The sequence below is a fragment of the Chenopodium quinoa genome, unplaced genomic scaffold, assembly GCF_001683475.1.
Source record: "Chenopodium quinoa cultivar QQ74 unplaced genomic scaffold, ASM168347v1, whole genome shotgun sequence".
NCBI classification, from domain to species: Eukaryota; Viridiplantae; Streptophyta; class Magnoliopsida; order Caryophyllales; family Amaranthaceae; genus Chenopodium; species Chenopodium quinoa.
The window spans coordinates 2,569,830-2,590,057 of record NW_018743919.1 but is presented as its reverse complement, the minus strand read 5'-3'; the positions used below and the strand labels follow the sequence as shown (position 1 = coordinate 2,590,057).

Genomic DNA, 20,228 nt, shown 5'->3' with positions numbered 1-20,228 from the left:
ATTCCCTCCACAACACCTTTCTTTTTTATTTTCACAATTTTCTTTTTCCCATACTTTTAATTAATTTGGGTAAGCAAAATTTTCCACTTTCTTAGAACATGCAACTTCAACTTTTGTGACCTCTGCTATATATATATATATATATATATATATACCCTCTCATTCCCACTCTTCAATCTCTCCTTCATTCCTTTCAAATATTATAAGTTTATAACCAATTTCAAGTATTTTTGCCATTTGTCTATCCTTAAACCTTATAACGAGTACGTCCGTACGTATTTCAAGGTACATATATATAGATATATCAACCGTTTCTTTTTAGTTGCAATTGTGTGTATCAGTCAGTGATATCACGTTACGCGTCATTTGAAGAAGCTAGCTACAAAAAACAAATATTTGCAAAATGGGAAACCATTGTTGTGCAATCCATGGTTCATCGACAGTGGCGGTTTGGACCGAAGACGATTGGGGATCCAATACATCGGAGTCCATGGAAAAGAAAGAGCTCCTTGGTGGTTGTAAGGAATCATCCTCTACGGTAGGGACTACGGGAAATCAAGTGAGAATAAGGATCTCAAAGAAGGAACTTGAAGAGTTGCTAAAGAGGGTAGAAGATAACAAGAGTGGGACCCAATTTAAGAAAATGAAGGCCAATCAAGTTTTGCAAAATTTGATTGATAAAAGTGATCATTTTGAGATCCATAATCAACGGTCGTGGATGCCCGCCCTTCAAAGCATTCCTGAGGTGAATTGATGAATTGTAACATTATATTATAATTATATCCTATAGTTTGCTAGTTGCATGTATATATATATTGTATAGTGTGTATATATGCATGTAATACGTACATATTACGTGTATTTTAATATTAATGTAAGCGGTTTTAGAGAGGGAGATAATTAAGCTTTAAGCTAAAGGAGTTGGTTGATTAATTCTCTCCTTTCCTTTTGTTATACTTCATTTTCCTTCTCTTAAGGGACGTGATGTACAAGTTCTTTTCGTTTCTTTTTTGCGTTTGAAATGTCTATCTGTAAAGCGGGATGTTTCTTATTGCAATAGACTTATCATTGTTGATTGATGTCGAGAAATACACGCACGTGTACTATAAGTCTATAAGTAAGTTATTTACACTTATACACCAAAATATAAAGTTAATAGCCTTCGTTCGTTACTATTTGTCATTCATTATTAGTAGGATTAATTATTTGCGATAAAACTTTAGTTGGATTAGTTTTCAAATTTTACTTTTCTCCGTCTCTCGCGTGTGTATATAAATCAGCATGTTTCTTATATATACCAATTACTACGTATATGAGTATTGTAATTTATTGTCCTTTTTCTTGTTATAGATCTTCTTTATTTGTAGTTTTTAACAAGTACCATGGAAGGTGCCTTAGCTTGTTTTGGGGGGGGGGGGAGTAGTGAAGATTTAATCAAAGTTTGAACTATTGCAATTTTCCAATCTCTAGCTAACAAATTGTGAATGGTACTACTTCTTAAAAAGTCAAGAGTTCAATGATACTTGAAGTTAATGTAAACAATATACTCGTACTATATCAGTATACTTCCTCCGTTCCAATAATATCAATATACTTGTATTTGTTTTGTTTTTAATTATTTTTCCTTTGGATGGATTAAGTATTAGTCCTATAATGTGGATTTTGAAGTTGATGAGAAGTTCATTCCTTTTTCAGAAGCTAAGCAAGAAGAAAATAAGATCTATAATACCCAATTAAGAAAGGGAAGAAGAGATAGAGTCGTAAGATTTACTATAATTTATGCATGTTGCTACTCAATAAAGTGAGAGGTCGTGTAAAATTATGCCTACACTAATTGTTACATAAAAATTCTCTATAATAGTTGGACATGTTCATACTTTATCCATCATTCATTTTTAATTTGGTAGGGTATTATACTAAAATTAGTTCCACTTGCAAATGCATACTTTCATCCATTAATATATATTTCCGACAATAAATAAGTAAAAATTATATAAGAAATTCGATGTACTAATAATATAAATTGAAACAAATATAGCAGGAGTATAACACAATGAGTCAGTGACTATTCTTAATTATCAAAAGAAGAGAGATTGTCATCACTAAGCCTAGCTACCCTATTATCTCTGTATTATCATGATTCGTTAATTAATGTAAGGTTTGGCAAGAACATTGTCACTCTGACATTATGCTTAATTTAATGACACTTCCCATCCTTTTTTTTTCCTCTCAAATCTCTCTCACAAAATTTAATCTGTAGTTCTATACTTACCACTTAGGGTTAATAACCATCTTAAATTTTTTTGTTTTTTTGATGATCTACTTTTATTAAATTTAAGACCAGTTCTATTTTTATATTTTTCATAAAACCGTTAGATCTCAATCCGAAGAGTCATCTAAGTATTTTTTATGCTCGTCTCGGTCAATACTCGCCTCTTCTTATGACATGCTAAGACCAAAGTTGTGGTATTTGTTTTACTCAATCTTCGACTTTACTCAATCGTTGCTTTGGGAGGTATTCGCGTTTGGCGTACTTCCTTAACCTATACATTTAATGTCGAAAATTGGTTGGCTAGTTGTCAACAATCTCAACACAAACACAAGGCTCAAAATCATCTCCATTTGATGTTTTTGACAAAAAGAGTGCTCAAGTGGGTTTTCTAAACAAGTCTAGCCCAACAATATGGGCCCAAATTACAGCAATGGTGGGACTAGAGTGTACTAATTGAGTAATTAGAGAGTAAATATATGTACGAAAATGGAAATGGAGATGGATCTATAGTAAATTGGTCGTGTTGGTGATTAGTTGATTACTAATAGTATTAAAAATGTGTATTAGCATTATACAAGATGTACACTTCAAATCACGTCTAATTCGTACAATTTATATACATGTTAGTGTTTAATAGATGAATGTTTCAAATATGAAGTTTTTTACATCGAAATTATGTTAAATTGTCACATTAAATTAAAGAAAGTAAAATAAAAATAAAAATAAAATAAAGAAAGTCAAATTTATAAAATATTTTCCTACTACCCGACTTCATAACTCCTAAGTATACTAAAGAACTATTATAATACACCATGTGTCGATTCTCATCACTCATCCTTGTGGCTCTCTAAGCACCAAAAAAAATAATATATCATGTGTAAAATTCAATATTTTTTTTATTTTATTTTTTTTATTCAAAGAAGTGTTAAATTTAGTTTATTCAACAAAGATCAACTTTTAATTAGTAAGGATTAGTAATTACTAAAAAAATTATGATAACTCCTTTGTCACAAATCACAAGTTCACAACACTACTCAATTATAAACTCGTTATACTTTCTTGATTTTTAAGATCATATAAAACTATAATCAATTGAATTAGTAATATAATCGATCAAATAGAATAATGCTTTACTCATAAATCCTACACTACATTCTGAGGTATTATAGTAAAGTCAACTAAGGAGGTATTTTTATATTAAATGAATAAATTACGATACTTTCTCTAAATCTATTTTGTTCATTTTATTCCAATTGAGAAATATCAAATATTTAAAAGAACAAATAAAGACGGACCGAGTAATAAAAAAAACATCTCTACCCAAGGGCGGATCTATGTTGATCCTTTGATATGTTTGAGTTGGGGGTAGAGGCAGGCAATTAATGGGAGCATTAAATGAAACAATGCTGTTGTATATGAGTTAGCGCACCCTCTATATTTCCACCCTCCTTCCGTCCTTCGTCTTATTTTTTTTCCCCTAAAAATGTTTTTTTTTTTTTTGAAAGATTTTCTTAAAAATATTTAATTTAATTTATTCTGTGTAAAATAATGTTGTGCGACAGCGGAAGCAAAGGTCGTAAACAAACAAGAAAACAATAAAGAAATTCAATGCAAACAATAAGAACAACACCAAGAATTTACGTGGTTCACTATCGATGTGATAGCTACGTCCACGGGCACCGAGATCGAATGATTTCACTATAAACTGCAAAGATTACAAAGATGATTCTTGTATTTCTCAAGAACGGCTTTCACTCTGTCTCTCTTAACCCTAATACTGATATTAGGGAGGTTTTATATTAATCCCTAATTAAAAGATACTTGGGCAAAAAGATAATAAAATAAGATAACCTAAAACCGCAAAATCCGCGTTCCGTATTTTTCCTTCTCCGCCCGGTCAGACCGGGCAAGGTCTGCCCGATCGGGCGCGAGAAGAAAACTCCATACGAATGCTTCAACGTATCCAACCCCCACCGCCCGGTCAGACCGGGCAAGGTCTGCCCGATCGGGCGAAGGCTCGCCCGGTCGGGCGCGAGAGCAGCTTCTTCAACGAATTTGCCAGGCACCTCTTCTTCTTCCGCCCGGTCAGACCGGGCAATGTCCGCCCGATCGGGCGGACAAAGCTACGAAGTACGAGTCACCTAATATACTTATCAACAATCTCCACCTTGACGAGAACTCGTAGTCAGCAAACGACCCCATCAAGACATAGTGAAAAAACATCTCAAGCCAAACCCGATGCAGGACTCATGCATAAGCCATACATCCCGATAAGTCTTCAACCAAGACCCATCACATACTCGTCTCCAAGTATAACAACTCATAATGCTCCACCTGCATCACAAGCCCCGGGCAAGCTCCACCTTAATGCCAACACACCTACACCAGGAGCTCCCCAACTTCGCCCCTCAGGGCCTACTACATCACGTAGTAATCAATATTTAGCAAGTCTAAGCAATGTTTAAACTTGCTAAACGGAACAGGCTTAGTGAAGAAATCAGCCGGGTTGTCAGCAGTCCCAATCTTCTTCACCTTAATCCTCTTGTCAGTACGTAAGAAATGATACCTGACATCAATGTGCTTCGTCCGATCATGGTGTACTTGATCTTTAGCTAAGCAAATCGCACTTAGACTATCACAATACACTGTAGCAAAATCCTGTGCAATACCCAGTTCACCTACTAGGCCTTTGAGCCAAATAGACTCCTTAGCTGCAGAAGTTAGAGCCATATACTCAGCTTCAGTAGTTGACAACGTAACTGATGACTGCAATGTAGACTTCCAACTAACCACAGAACCACCCAAAGTGAACACATAACCAGTCACAGACCTCCTGGTATCCACATCAGCTGCATAATCAGAATCACTGTACCCAGTGACCAAGCATTCCTTACCATTCCCGTACACAAGACCAATATCAGCTGTCCCTCTCAGGTAGCGAAAAATCCTTTTCACCCCTTGCCAGTGTTCCCTCCCAGGTCGAGCCATAAACCTGCTTACAACACTAACAGCATGCGCAATATCCGGCCTAGTACAGACCATAGCATACATCAAACAACCAACCGCGTTTGCATATGGAACTCTAGACATATAAGACAACTCCTCCTCTGATTGAGGTGACATAGACAAAGACAACTTACAACTAACAGTAGTTGGCGTACTTATAGGCTTCGATTTTTCCATCCCAAAACGAGACAGAATCTTTTCAATGTAGCTTTTCTGAGTCAAGAAAAGCTTACCTCTAGCCCGATCCCTGTAGATCTCCATACCCAAAATCTTCCTAGCTGCACCCAAGTCTTTCATGTCAAACTCCGAGTTAAGCATCTCCTTTAATCTAGCAATATCAGATTTATTCTTTGTGGCAACCAACATGTCATCAACATATAACAAAAGATAAATCATGGAACCATTATCCAGCTTACTATGATACACACAGCAATCATATGAATTCCTGTCAAAACCTTGTGAAACCATAAAAGAATCAAACCTTTTGTACCACTGTCGGGGGGATTGCTTAAGTCCATACAATGACTTTAGCAATCTGCAGGCATAGTGTTCCCTACCAGGAACTTCGAATCCTTCGGGCTGCTTCATCAGAATCTCCTCCTCCAAATCGCCATGAAGGAAAGCCGTTTTAACATCCAACTGCTCCAGCTCAAGATCAAAATGTGCTACAATTGACAATAACACACGGATAGAAGTATGTCGAACCACAGGTGAGAATATCTCAACAAAATCAACCCCTTCTACCTGACTGAACCCCTTAGCAACTAGCCTAGCCTTAAAACGTATTTGCTCAGTTTCCGACAACCCTTCTTTCTTCTTGTAAATCCATTTACAACCCACAAGCTTCCTCCCTTCCGGTACCTTTACCAGTTCCCACACTCTGTTCTTGTAAAGAGACTGCATCTCTTCACCCATTGCGGCAAGCCATTGCGCAGACTCACTACAACTAATTGCTTGTTTATATGTGGCAGGTTCAAATGACTCTACATCATCAGCTACACTCAATGCATAACCTGTCATCGCATCAACACAGCAATTTCTTCCCTCCATCTCTTCAATCAATCTAACAGGCTTCTTGATAACTCGTTTAGGCATCTCAAGAATGGTGTCAGGTTGACTAGATGACCCCTGATTAGATTGCTCCACCTCATCCCCAGAGTTAGAATGAGTAGGAGTAATCTCAGGTTCAGGAGTACCCGGCACTGAAACATCAGCATCATCATCAATATATTGTACCCGAGGTAAATCAGCAATGGTAGACTGATGTACCTCAAGTACCCCATCTGTCTGTAATAAATTGTCTCCTTCCCTTCTCAAATCTGAAATCTCTGCATTTTTAATTGAATACATGGTGTTTTCATCGAAAGTAACATCCCTACTAAGAATGACCCGACCCTCCGAAGGTGAAAAAATTCTAAACCCCTTCACACCATCCCCGTACCCAACAAAACACCCCTTCTTGGCTCGTGGATCCAGCTTACCCTCAATAACATGATAATAAGCAACACAACCAAAAATCTTCAAATTCGAAAAATTAGGCAACTTACCACTCCAGATCTCAAACGGAATTTTGGAATCAATTCCAGAATGAGGACCCCTATTAATGACATAACAAGCTGTTAACACAGCTTCACTCCAGTACCTCCTCCCAAGCCCTGCATTAGAGAGCATGCATCGAACTCTCTCTAGCAGTGTCTGATTAACCCGTTCTGCTACACCGTTCTGCTGTGGTGTCTTCCTGACAGTATGATGCCGACCTATACCCTCATCTGCACAGAACTGATTAAACTCGTCTTTGCAAAACTCTAGCCCATTGTCCGTTCGTAGCTTCTTGATCTTCCTTCCTTGTCGATTTTCCACCAAAGCTTTCCATTGCTTGAAAACTTTGAAGGCCTCATCCTTTGACTTAAGCAACCTAAGCCATGTGTATCGGGACTTGTCATCAACAAATGACACAAAATAGTGGTAACCTCCCATACCTTCAACTCTAGATGGACCCCAGCAATCTGAATGGATGTAATCGAGCACTGCATCAGTAATGTGAGCACCCTTGCTGAACTTTGACCTGTGTTTCTTACCAAACACACAATGCTCACAAAATTCAAGGTTGGCAACCTTGACCCCGGATAGAAGACCCCTCTTGGACAATAGCTGCATCCCCTTCTCCCCCATATGACCAAGCCTCATGTGCCAAATCTTAGTCATCTCCTGGTGAGATACAGATGCGCAAACCGCAGAACTAGGCAGTGTAACACCCTCAAAAACATAGAGGGTGTTCCTTTTGATACCCTTAAGTACCAACTCAGAACCTCTGAAAATACACAACTCCCCATCTGAAAACACACCATTGTACCCCAATTCATCCAGGGTACCCAATGAAATCAGATTCTTTCCTAAAGCAGGAACATGCCGTACATTAGTCAAAGTTAACCTCCGCCCATCAACAGTCCTCAACCTCATGGAACCAATACCTGTGACCTTACATGGAGCATTGTTACCGACTATAACCATACCCCCATTGCGAGGTTCATATGTATCAAACCAATCTCGACGTGGACACATATGGAACGAACACCCCGAATCTAGAACCCAGTTATCAGATAAATCATCAGACCTAGCAGAACTGACTAATGCTAAATCTTCCTCTGAATTATAGCTCTCATTCGGTTTCTCTTCAACTACAGCAGCCTGGGACTTGTTTTTCCTCACCGGACAATTATTCCTAAAGTGACCCGGTTCTTTACAGTAATAACATGTTTTAGTAGTAGTTTTACTAGATCCATCCTTGCCGTTTCCAGCACCCGACCCAGCATTGTTCCCCTTGTTAAACCCCTTATTCTTTTTAGACTTTCCGGACTTAACAAATAACCCACTACCATTATCCCCATTATCACTCGTAGCTTTCATTCTGAGTTCCCTAGTATGAAGTGCTGCCTTCACTTCTTCTAAGGTTATAGAATCCTTACCAACAACAAAAGACTCTACAAAATTCTCAAAGCTAGACGGTAGAGATACAAGTAAAATCAACGCAGCATCCTCATCATCAATTTTAACATCTAAATTACGTAAATCAAGCAAAATAGAGTTAAGTTTTTCTAGATGTTCCCGTAAGGAAGTACCTGACTGCATCCGGAGGCTAAACAACCGCTGTTTCAGTAATAATTTGTTGGTCAACGACTTAGTCATATACAATGACTCCAGCTTCAGCCACAATCCAGCCGCCGTTTCCTGATCAGCCACCTCCGTGATGATTTGATCATCAAGACTAAGTAATATGGTAGAGTGTGCCTTCTCTTCCATAACTTCTAACTGCGAGTCAGTCGGTCCGTCTCCTGACTCCGAAGTAGTACTCTTTGGAGCCAACGGACGCCATATCTGCTGTTGTTTTAACAGAGCCTTCATCTTAATTTGCCATAGCCCGAAACTATTTTTCCCGGTAAACTTCTCAATTCTTATTGTTGAATCTCCTGCCATTGTTATCTTCAAGAAACTATCCAAGGATTGAACCTGAGCTCTTGATACCAATTGTTGTGCGACAGCGGAAGCAAAGGTCGTAAACAAACAAGAAAACAATAAAGAAATTCAATGCAAACAATAAGAACAACACCAAGAATTTACGTGGTTCACTATCGATGTGATAGCTACGTCCACGGGCACCGAGATCGAATGATTTCACTATAAACTGCAAAGATTACAAAGATGATTCTTGTATTTCTCAAGAACGGCTTTCACTCTGTCTCTCTTAACCCTAATACTGATATTAGGGAGGTTTTATATTAATCCCTAATTAAAAGATACTTGGGCAAAAAGATAATAAAATAAGATAACCTAAAACCGCAAAATCCGCGTTCCGTATTTTTCCTTCTCCGCCCGGTCAGACCGGGCAAGGTCTGCCCGATCGGGCGCGAGAAGAAAACTCCATACGAATGCTTCAACGTATCCAACCCCCACCGCCCGGTCAGACCGGGCAAGGTCTGCCCGATCGGGCGAAGGCTCGCCCGGTCGGGCGCGAGAGCAGCTTCTTCAACGAATTTGCCAGGCACCTCTTCTTCTTCCGCCCGGTCAGACCGGGCAATGTCCGCCCGATCGGGCGGACAAAGCTACGAAGTACGAGTCACCTAATATACTTATCAACAAATAAAGAGGCCCCAATTTCTTCCTCCAGCAAAAACCAGCTAATTTTGCTGAAACTTCAGCTGACCCCACTTTCAGTAATTACTCTACTGCTGCAAAAACCAAAAACCCCTCTTCATTTCTTGTTCTTCAATTTTAGAACACTTTAATTTGTGAAATTACCTTAAATTCAATACATTTTTCTTTGAGAAATCTTCCCTTTTAATGCTTTGGGTACCAACTAATCTCTGTTGTTTTACTACTTTTGGCATCTTTCTTGTGTTTTTACCAGTTTTTGGGCAGGAATGAGAGGAGGATTCTTCACTTACTTCATCAAGCTTCTGTTTTTCAGCTCAGTTCTTGTATTATTCGGTAAGTTTTGCTGATTTGCTTACTTTTTAAGTTTGATTTGCTTCTATTTTAGCTTTTTTGTCATTTCGAGGGTGCCTCACATGGTAATTCAGAGCCTACTAGACTCCGACTAATCTAGATTAGCGCCGGGTTAAAACCCAAGGGCGGGGGGACCTCCCCCAATTAGGTCCTATTGATATTGACCTAGTTATGAGTAATATTGCAGTTAATTTCAGATTTATGTGATGTTCTATGTAAATGAGGAAATGGGTATTTCATTATTTTAGTTATTTGTATAAAATGTGGTTTGGACCTTCAAATTTTGGTTTAAGGTAGTTGTTATTTCAAGATTTTATAGCTTTGGTAGTATGTGCTGTACTCTCATTTCAGTCCAGATAATTTTATCTTATACTGCTAGAAATTTGTCTTGGACAAAATATTTTTTTTGTCTACAAGTGAGCTTAATTCCTTTTCAATTTTTTTACTTGTTTCTAAGTTTCTATTGTCTTGTCTTACTTGTATTTTTTTAAGATATTATTATTGAGTATAAATTTTACTAGCATCATTATTGATTTGCTTGTGTTGTCTTTTCACAATGTCACATATTTATTTTTGTGCTTAATATATCATGATATTCAGGATAGTGTTGAGGAGAAACTTGTGTAAATTGGTCTCCTCTTTTCTTAGAACTTAGAAGGTTCTTTATAAAATGCTTTGAATTTTGTTGGACTATGTCAATTGAGTGGTCAATGCAATATAAAAACCTTTGTTGATGAATTAAGCTTACACTGATGGGATACCTTACAATGTATGAAATATTATCACAGATGCCTAGCTTTGCTTGGAATTCTTGACATAGTACTAAATTGTGATCTTAGCCGAATGTCATTTTGTAGTGCCATTCATAGTTTGTAAGTGGAATGCTAAATGAAATTAAGTGTTGAAGAATGCCTGAAATTGAGATGAAAACTGCGAGCCCATTTGGAACATTGGATCTTTCTGTTGTGTGGCTGTCTTTAGAACAGCTTCATATAATAAATTCATGTAAAAAAAATTCTGTAATCCTACATAGATTTTCTAAGCTTACAAATTGTTCTTCTACAGATGCCACTGAATTGTATTGTACCCCATTGAGTTATATTGGAGATCCTGCCCCGGATGGCGGAGACTTCTTACCTATGTCGCCATTTGGGGCTCCTCAGCTTCTTCTTCCTTTTCTGGCACCTTCACCTTTGACTCCATTTACAAATAGTACAGTTCCTAAATTATCAGGTAGATACACAATAACCAGCTTTTCTTGATTTCCCAGTAAATGATGCACTTTCCACTGAGGTACTAACTAATATATTGTTCATTGTAGGAGCATGTCCTTTTAACTTCACTGCTGCTGAAAGTATGATGGGAATCACAGCGACTGATTGCTTTACTGCGTTTGCTCCATATCTGGCTAATGTAGTATGTTGCCCGCAATTACATGCCACCTTAGTTATTCTTATAGGCCAGTCCAGTAAGAAAACCATGTTGCTTGCCCTGAATGAGACACATTCTAAGCAGTGCCTATCTGACGTTAATCAAGTATTGGCGAGCCAGGGTGCAAATAATGATCTTCAGCAGATATGCAAAATTCGGGAATCCAATCTCACTGAAGGCTCTTGTCCTGTTAAAGATGTCAGTGAGTTTGAGAAATCAGTGGACACTTCCAAGCTTCTGGCATCTTGTCAGAAGATTGATCTTGTCAAAGAATGTTGCTCCCAAACTTGTCAGAATGCTTTATCAGAAGCTGCTAGAAATCTCAGTTCAAAGCTTGGTGATCTTACTGATGTCCCTCAGCTTTCAGATATTGATGATGATTGTCAAAGTATTGTTTTGCGGTGGCTGGCTAGTAAACTCAATCCTTCCCGTGCAAAAGAAGTTATAAGAGGGTTGTCAAATTGCCATATCAACAAAGGTGAGAACTGTGCCTGGTAATTGTTATAACAGAGTTTTATTTTAGCTTAGGAAGCTAGCTAGGTATAGGATCCTGAAATAATTGGCTTTTTTCAGTGGAATAATTATGCATTAGAAAAGGCGTTTAAATTTTTACAAATGAATCCGAGATGTGACTTTTCTGCCTGGGAGCTTGAACACATGCGGAAAGATTGTTTGTTACTCACCCAACAGGCCATCACAGTCTAAAGGGATTAAACATCGAAAAAAAGTTTGCGTTTGGAAGCTCTAAATAATTCTAGTATCTGATCTTTTTAATATAAAATTTCATCTGGATCAGTATGCAGAGTTGTAGAATGACTTGTCACTGGCTTGGATTAGTACCACTATGTAATTTACCAAGTCACTGTTAAAAAAAAGGACAAGAATTGAACATTGTTGGTCATTAATAAAATGCTGCGAAGAATAGTCTGCTTGTATGATTTTTTCATAGTGCTATCAAAATACTCTATTGCGAAGAATAGTCTGCAAATAATCACTTTGGGTTTATGTAGCCGACCCGATTAAGGCTTTGATTGATTGATATCAAAATACTTTATTGCATTGTAAAAGTCAAAATTGCCAAGATAGAACAAAAAAGAATCGATATTGTAACTATGTTGAATGTGTTAATTGTTGGTATCTTGTAAGTTAGATTTGTTTGGTGCTGAAAGGAAAATTATTTTTTTAAAAGTTTGGATTTCATGATGTAATAATGAAGTAAATTAAGTAATAGTTTGCTTATTCTTCTTTAATGACCCTGTGTATCTTTTCTCATCTCCAGTGTGTCCTTTAACTTTCCCTGACACAAGACATGTTGCAAAGAAGTGTGCGAATGTAATAAGCAACCAAACAGCATGTTGTAATGCCATAGAAAGCTATGTCAGTCACTTGCAGAATCAGAGTTTTGTCACCAACTTGCAAGCACTCAATTGTGCTGCTGCACTTGGATTGAAGTTGCAAAGAGAAAATGTTACTACCAATGTTTACGATCTTTGTCACGTGAGCCTCAAGCAATTCTCTGTCCAAGGTAATTTGTTCATGCATTACTGCTTCCAATTCTTCAAATCAGTATCAATAACAGAGCTAACCTTCATTTCTTCTCTCTTTGGGCCTTTTGCTTCATCATTTGGCCCTGTCGCACCGACTTGATATGATATATGGCAATCACACCAGCTGGAACACAAGGTAAATGCTGAACTGGTTGATTATATAGCTTTGAGAAGATGGTTCTGTATAAACTAGTTTGGTTACCTCTCCCATTTTATTTCAGTAATTTTGCTGCACTATCTTCACCTGGACGTGTGTAGCTACTGATTATGGCACTTACCATGCTAAGTAACTTTCTCAAAGAGTCATTAAACAAGAACATAACTTAATAAATAATTGTATATACATTTGCGAACTAATGAATTAGAGCCTCCCAATCCCATTTGGTATAAACTCAATGTGCTACTTTCTGCTGGTCAATATGGGTGAACACTCAAAGGAAGGCAGAATTTTTTTTTTCAAGCAAGAAGAATGAAACAGATGTATACCAAAAGTTTATGCTGCACTACCGAATACATATCTAGTTTTTTTGATGGAGGGCTTCTTAGCTACTTAAAATTGCATGCGTGTTTATTTTGTGTTCCCTCAGATAATCATAGATGAAACTGTAGTTACCCAAAACTGCCAAAAATCTCAAGTACTTAAGTATGTGCTATTGCATAAAATTGTTTAACCTAAGGGCTAAGGGTTACCATTCTATTGTCATTATTGGATAACTATAGTAATTTTTGTCATCTATCCTCACCTAGAATCCACTTTTTTTGTTTCATAGTTTGATATTTTTGGTTCCAGAATCTGGATGTCTTCTGCAGAGCTTGCCTTCCGATGTTACATTTGATAAGACATCAGGGATAACCTTCCTCTGTGATCTGAATGATAACATTCCAGCTCCTTGGCCCTCCGCACTTCAGTTGCCAGCTTCTTCTTGCAATAAAAGTATGCTTTGGCTACTGTATGCTCTTTCGTTTTATGCTGAATTGCTGATTATTCAGCTATTTTTTATAATCACGATGTGTTTATATTGATTTGCATTGCTTATCATCATTAGCTTCTCATGTTCATAATTTGCTTTTCCCTGCAGCTTTAAATATTCCTGCACTTCCAGCAGCAGCTTCTGGCGAAACTGGTGAGTCAGGCATCTTGTTATTTTATAGTTCGTTGGGTTTAAAAGGTTAAGATGAGTGCAACATTACCTCTTGAGTTTGACAGTTAGATAAGTAGATAATCTAGTTGGAGACATCAGTAATAATCGATCCATGATACACTTTGCTGATCTTTAGTTATATGATTTATGTGTTTCAGGTCTGCATAGCAAGCATCGTAGGAATTACTTGCTCATGGTCCTCTCATTGATTATGATTCTATATTAAGCTGGACTTTTAACTCCAAACAAAGGGTTGTTGCTTGTACATGGAAGAAAAACAAGGATATAAAATTTGAGGGAATTATGGTTCAACTGGGAGCAAGTTAGTTATACGCCATGTTCTGTTGAATATCTTTGAGTACACAGACCAGAGGCCAGAGCTACTTGGTGGTTAATTCAATTTATTTCTCATTGTAGTGATAGTGAAATTTCTTCCAAAGATTTTGTATAGGAAGTCCAGAATACATGAAAATATTTGCATTGTAAAACAATCATAATATTCCTATTGGATAGTGCAACTCACCTGTAAATTTACCATGCGAAGAGTCTGCAATGTCTTTATCCGGCCACGTTAACTCAAATTTATTCATCCAAAGGTACTAATACTTGGCTAAATTGTTCTGAAATAATACCAACTATACAACTTACTAGTTACTAATACATACGTAATAAGACAAAATGCTACTGCTGCGTACTAGACTAAGAACACTGGCATCGTTCTCTTTTTTGTTTTGTTCATGGCTCTGCTGCCCCTGGCGCTGATGTACAGGCTTCTTGTTGAACCCAACTAGAGGCAAGTACTTCTAGAGGGTCCAATAAGGCATGTTCGGCAAGCATCTCTAGAGACTCCAGTGTATGAGTCTCTTGCTGGTAGCAATCATAGGCAAGTGTTTTTAGAGGCTCCGGTACATAAGCTTCTTGTTGGACACAACCAGAGGCAAGTGTATTTAGAGGCTCCGGTACATAAGCTTCTTGTTGGACACAGCCAGAGGCAAGTATTTCTAGAGGCTCTGATGTATGAGCTTCTTGTTGATCGGGACCAGAGGCAAGTTTTTGTAGATACGCGTCTAGCATTTCAGATGAAAGTTTCCTTTTTCTATAGAGATCGTTAGCTTCATCAACATTGACAGTAGTAATGTTATGGATGCTAGACCTCTTAGTGACTTTCGGATATTTTTTCTTGTCAAAGAACTTTTGGGCATGGCTAGCTACTTGGGTTGGAGACCTTGTTAACACAACCGACCTTGATATGCTTCTCCAATCACCCTGTCCATAAATCTCCACTCCAATGATAAACAACCTGCAATAAGAAAATTAATAATTAGGACGGGTTTAGGTGTTTTATATTCGGGATTAAAGCGGGTCTAGGAATTTTGTATTCAGGTTGTCAACAATAAATCAATATTACGACTTCAGAAAAAATAAATAAATAAAGACTTTACAATGAGTATTTATTTTTTCCAAATCAAATGTACATTTAAGCGTTAAATGTTCAATGAAAATACAGAGTAAAATAATACTTGTATGGCCGATTACATTACTAAATAAAATTGTTAAAGAGTAAAGTATTTTAAAGTTGAGTTTCTCAAAAAAAAAAAAAAAAAAAAAAAAATTAACATTGATGATACTACGTATATCATAGATATATGATCGAGAATTCAAGTTTATTACTGTTTCATAAGGTGCAAAGAGTACAAAAAATTTTAATGGTAAAAAAACTGTTTAAACATTAAACATTAAACATTGATGATATATCATAGATTTATGATCAAGAATTCAAGATTATTGAATCATGGTGGAAAGGTACAAAATTTTAATGGTAACAAAAAAAGAAAATCGTACGGGAAAAAAATCAAACATTATTAATGATATATCATAACTTTATGATCAAGAGTTCAAGTTTATTGTGTTTGAAACAATAATGAGCATATATAAACTTGTAAAGATACCTAGTTTCTCAAGAAAAACAAAAAATTAACACGTAAATATCAGATGAAATAAATCAAACATTGATGATAATCAATTATATATATCATAGTTTATGTTCAAGAATTCAAGATTATTATTGTAGAGTTAAAATTTGTACTCCATATAAAGAATTTAAAGATTAATGATGATCAATATTAATTGTAATTGTAAGCGATGTAATTAACATTCATTAATTATTCTATGCAATTTCAAAAAGCAAAACAAAAAACAATTAATAAGCTATTGTTCAATGTTCATATTACGTAGTAGTAATAATAACAATTTACGTACCTGTGTTCATCATCAGACCACTGAGACGCTTTGCTGCTATCCTTAATCTTTTTTTTCGGAGGGGATGGGATAATGCGACAACTATTCTCCTTCTCATGCCAATGTTGTAGGAAGTAATCAACCTGGCCACCTTCGATCCTCTCAAGGTCGTAGACAAGTTGGTCGTACTGAAGTTTAACCTCTGCCGCAGTTCTTGATAGGCCGAGAAGGTGGGAGATCTCTTGGTAGCGACTATCTTGGTCCATCGTGTAAAGGTAGTCCAATGTAAGACATTTTTCGAAGTTCTTGTTTTCTTCAGGAGTCCATTCTATGAAACTTGAGTACGATGTTGATGGAAGATTATTATTCGTATGAAGATGCATTTTTTTTTTTTTTTTTACTGCTTAAAACAAAGAAGAGCTTTAATGAAATTTAATGAACTCAATAATCTCAAGTTAATGTATATATAGACAATAAGTAAGTCAACCCTTTGTCAAAACAAAACAAAAAATAATTATTAAAAAAAAAAAGTCAACCCTCCAAACCGTCTAACCTCCTTCAAACCCTAAACGTATGATACGGCTGTATTAAGGAGAATTTTAAGCTTGAGTTTAATAAGAGAATCTTAGTTAGTTATGACTGAAGGTTTTTTTTTTTTTTTTTTTTAAAGTTAGTTATGAATGTAGTTGATAAGGATTGAATTGGAATCTTGTATAATTACCAATCACGTTTTTGATTTGGATGGATATCTGTGAAAATCTAATTTTTATTATTAATTAATTCATTATGAATTTTACTTTCAAACAAGAAGATATTGTTCTCTTTTTAAGTTTTTATTTAGAATTTTTTATTTTTTTTTTAATGGCAATGGCTCATGGTATGGATCTACAACTAGATACGGATTTTTTTACTCACGTTAGTTTATTAGTAATACACTGTATTATATAAATATCTGATTTTTAATTGACACTTTCTTATTATTAATTTACTTAATTATGTTTTTGTTATTGGATTTAATAATACATTATTTGAGTAATGATTTGTGCGGGATTAAAAAACAGGTTAATCCTTCGATTAAAGACTTAAATCACAGCGATATGAAAAAGAGTGTGAAAAATGTATAATTTGCAACAACGATATTAGCTTTGCTAAAAGGATGACGTGTGACTTTTTATTTATGAATCAATCTTAATTAAAACAACTAGACAAAATTAGTTGAACCCTAAATAAATCATATCAAATTAGACCAGGTAAAAAAATAATTCAGACTAGATTATATTCAAATTAGACCAGTTAAAAAAAAATACGTTCTGCCAAAAAAAAAATCAGATAGATCATATTATTATATTTAAATATATATTTAATTCAAATTAGACCAGGTAAAAAAAAATGTTCAGACTAGCTTAGATCATACTATCACATTCAAATACTTAATTCAAATTAGACCAGGTAAAATAATACATTCAAACTAGATCAAATTCAAATATTTAATTAACTTTATTTTTTCTAGTCGTCTCCTCTCTATTTTTTCTCTCTAGGGTTCTTAAAAAAAAGTGTTTTATGGTCGGAAATAGTCAAATTTCTCCGAAAATTTGGCTATTTCCGACCTTTTCCCTTTAGTTTCTTTATGTTTTTGTTATTGACTTCAATAAATCTATACTCTTTGAAGGTAGTAAGTACTCCAATAGTGGGTTTGAGTGTAGAAAGTGCCCCTATGGTGGGCTTTGTTCTAGTTTTGTAATCCTTCTATTACAATCAGATGAATCAGACGAAAATTTTCTTCACGATTACAGCAGATCAATAGACCCCCTCGTCGAAAAAGGTTGTAAACCACAGCGATATAAGAGAGGGTGTGAAGAATGTACGATTTGCAACAACGATCGTAGCACTACTGAAAGGAAGCTTTTATTTGATTCAATTGTCATGTATTTATTAAATTTAAATCTCTTTGTAGATGTCGTATGACTTTTTATTTATGAATCAATCTTTATTCAAACAAAAATAATTAGTTAAAAAAAATTCAAATATTTAATTTAAATTTTTTTTTGACAGGAAATATTTAATTTAAATTAGATTGTACAAAATTAGTTAAACCTAATTAAAATAATAATTTTTTTTTTTCAATTATTAGAATTCATGCCCCCTCTATTCATTTTTAACCATGTGGCTAGTCACACTGTGGCCACCCTCTATTCATTTTTAACCATGTGGCTAGTCACACTGTGTGGCCACCTGACAAACACCAAATTATTGGGGATTTGTTAAACATCGCCCACAAATTACTACATAAAGCCCACAAAATTCACTTGGTTTGTCAAAATTGCCCTTGACCTTAAAAAAAAACACTCACACTCTCATCACTCACACTCTCATCACTCACACTCTAATTGCTCATCTTCTTTCAACTTCTCTAAAAAAAAATAACGGCAATGTCGAGGCGGCAAGGCAAGGAATTGGCGGCGGCGGCGGAGGGAAGGATGTCCCAAGGAGGAAAGGTACATTTTGTTTTAAAAAAAAAAAAGGGAAAAACCGCCGTGAACGCGGTGGGGCGCCCTGGCTGGACGCCCAGCCAGCGGTGGTGGCGTCCAGCCCAGGCGCCAGCCAACTGGTGGCGGCGTCTGCAGCTGGCGCCACCACCGCCGGCTGGGCGTCCAGCCAGGGCGCCCCCCCCCCCAATTTTTTTTTTTTTTTTTTTTTTTTTTAAAAAAAATAGTTTTTTTTTTTTTTTTTTTGTAATATAATTTTGAATTGTTTTTATATTTTGTTGTTTATTTTTATAAATTTTTTCAATTTCGTTGTATTTTTTCTACGTTTATATTTTGTTTACAATTATTTGTATGTTTTTAGTTTATTTGATTTGCGATGATGATTATTTATCGTATAAATTTTTGTATGTTTATATATTTTAAAATTTTGTGTAGAATTCACTGGGTCGTCATGGTGGGGGGAAGAATATAGAGCTTCTTAGTAGAAGTTATTCAGTGGAGAGGTCGGGGCATAGACATGTCAGATCCCGTGGTATTTCGGCCTCAGTTCGTAGAGAACGGATCCACCGTCGGGATGAGGATGACGATGACGATGATGATGCTGAGGAGGGTGACCAGGAGGAGGAGCAGGAGGAGGGCGCAGATGAGGATGAGGATGTGGACGATGGCAGTGGACCGTATGATGTTTACGGTCCATTCAGTCAGAGGGTTGATGACATGTACGAGACGCATATGGTGGAGGTGCGTAAGGGTAGGGGTGGTAGGTTTGTTAGTAGATCTGGCACATCATCTGCGTCCACTGTATCTGGGGCAAGCAGGAAACGGTCGAGGGCCGGTAATGATTCTTGGGTTGTTAGGAGTGAGGTGCCCGGTGGGCCTGTTGACGGGAGTGTGATTCCTAGCTTTCTAGGACACATAGCTGCCCGTATTTGGGAGGACCAGGAGAGGCCTTCAGTTACGGGGTTGTTGAAATGTCATACCCGGGAAAAGACTTGTAGCTTTTTGCGTACATGGGCTGAGGCCTGGCCGGCGGAGAGCGAGATGTTCGAGCGACTGGAGGGCACTGGGGTGAAGCACGTTCTTGCCTCCATGCACGATAAGATTGACAGTACGCTGATCACGGCTTTCATTGAGCGATGGCAGCCAGATACAAACTCTTTCCACCTTCCGTTCGGTGAGATGGCGATCATGTTACATGACGTCGAGGCCATTCTGGGGATTCGTGTTGAGGGTAAACGACTTTGTGCTGTGGCTGATGCGGATCAGGCAGATTCGCTGGCGGAGTTGTTGGCGGTGGACAGGGCTGCACTGTACACCGAGGCGCTAGGTGTTTGGGAACACGGAGGTGTGAAGATCGCATCCGTGTTGCAGCGGTGTTTGTACCCGAGTGCACGTAGGACGCCCGACGCACAGCTGAGTGCTTATGTTTTTCTACTCCTCGGATGTACCTTGTTTCCGGATAAGAGCGGCGGAAACAAGCTCAGGCCACGCGACATCGTAGAGGCGTGTGACCCCGACAGTGTAGGCCAGTTTTCCTGGGGATCGTCTACGTTGGCGTATTTGTATCGCCAACTAGGATTTGCGAGTCGGGCTGACGCGACAG

At 37.1% G+C, this 20,228-nt stretch overlaps 2 protein-coding genes across 2 annotated transcripts; both read left to right on the top strand.

Moving 5' to 3' along the window:
* Positions 1-403: 403 nt before the first annotated feature.
* On the top strand, positions 404-754 carry LOC110687199. The gene has a single exon (XM_021863811.1). It carries the CDS (start codon positions 404-406, stop codon positions 752-754), a length of 351 nt encoding a protein of 116 aa, XP_021719503.1.
* An 8,676-nt stretch (positions 755-9,430) lies between these two features.
* On the top strand, positions 9,431-14,444 carry LOC110687364 (uncharacterized GPI-anchored protein At1g61900-like). The gene is made up of 8 exons (XM_021864008.1): positions 9,431-9,763; positions 10,847-11,014; positions 11,103-11,690; positions 12,492-12,737; positions 12,884-12,895; positions 13,550-13,693; positions 13,839-13,883; positions 14,060-14,444. Exons 1-8 carry the CDS (start codon positions 9,697-9,699, stop codon positions 14,125-14,127), a joined length of 1,338 nt encoding a protein of 445 aa, XP_021719700.1. The 5' UTR covers positions 9,431-9,696; the 3' UTR covers positions 14,128-14,444.
* The last annotated feature ends 5,784 nt before the right edge of the window (positions 14,445-20,228 follow it).

Excerpts from the sequence above, each read along its gene's own strand:
- LOC110687199 (XM_021863811.1), top strand. The coding sequence starts at position 404 with ATGGGAAACCATTGTTGTGCAATCCATGGTTCATCGACAGTGGCGGTT.
- LOC110687364 (XM_021864008.1), top strand. The coding sequence starts at position 9,697 with ATGAGAGGAGGATTCTTCACTTACTTCATCAAGCTTCTGTTTTTCAGC. Across the intron at positions 11,015-11,102 it reads TACAGTTCCTAAATTATCAG|GAGCATGTCCTTTTAACTTC; the intron begins GTAGATACACAA and ends TGTTCATTGTAG. Across the intron at positions 13,884-14,059 it reads AGCAGCTTCTGGCGAAACTG|GTCTGCATAGCAAGCATCGT; the intron begins GTGAGTCAGGCA and ends TATGTGTTTCAG.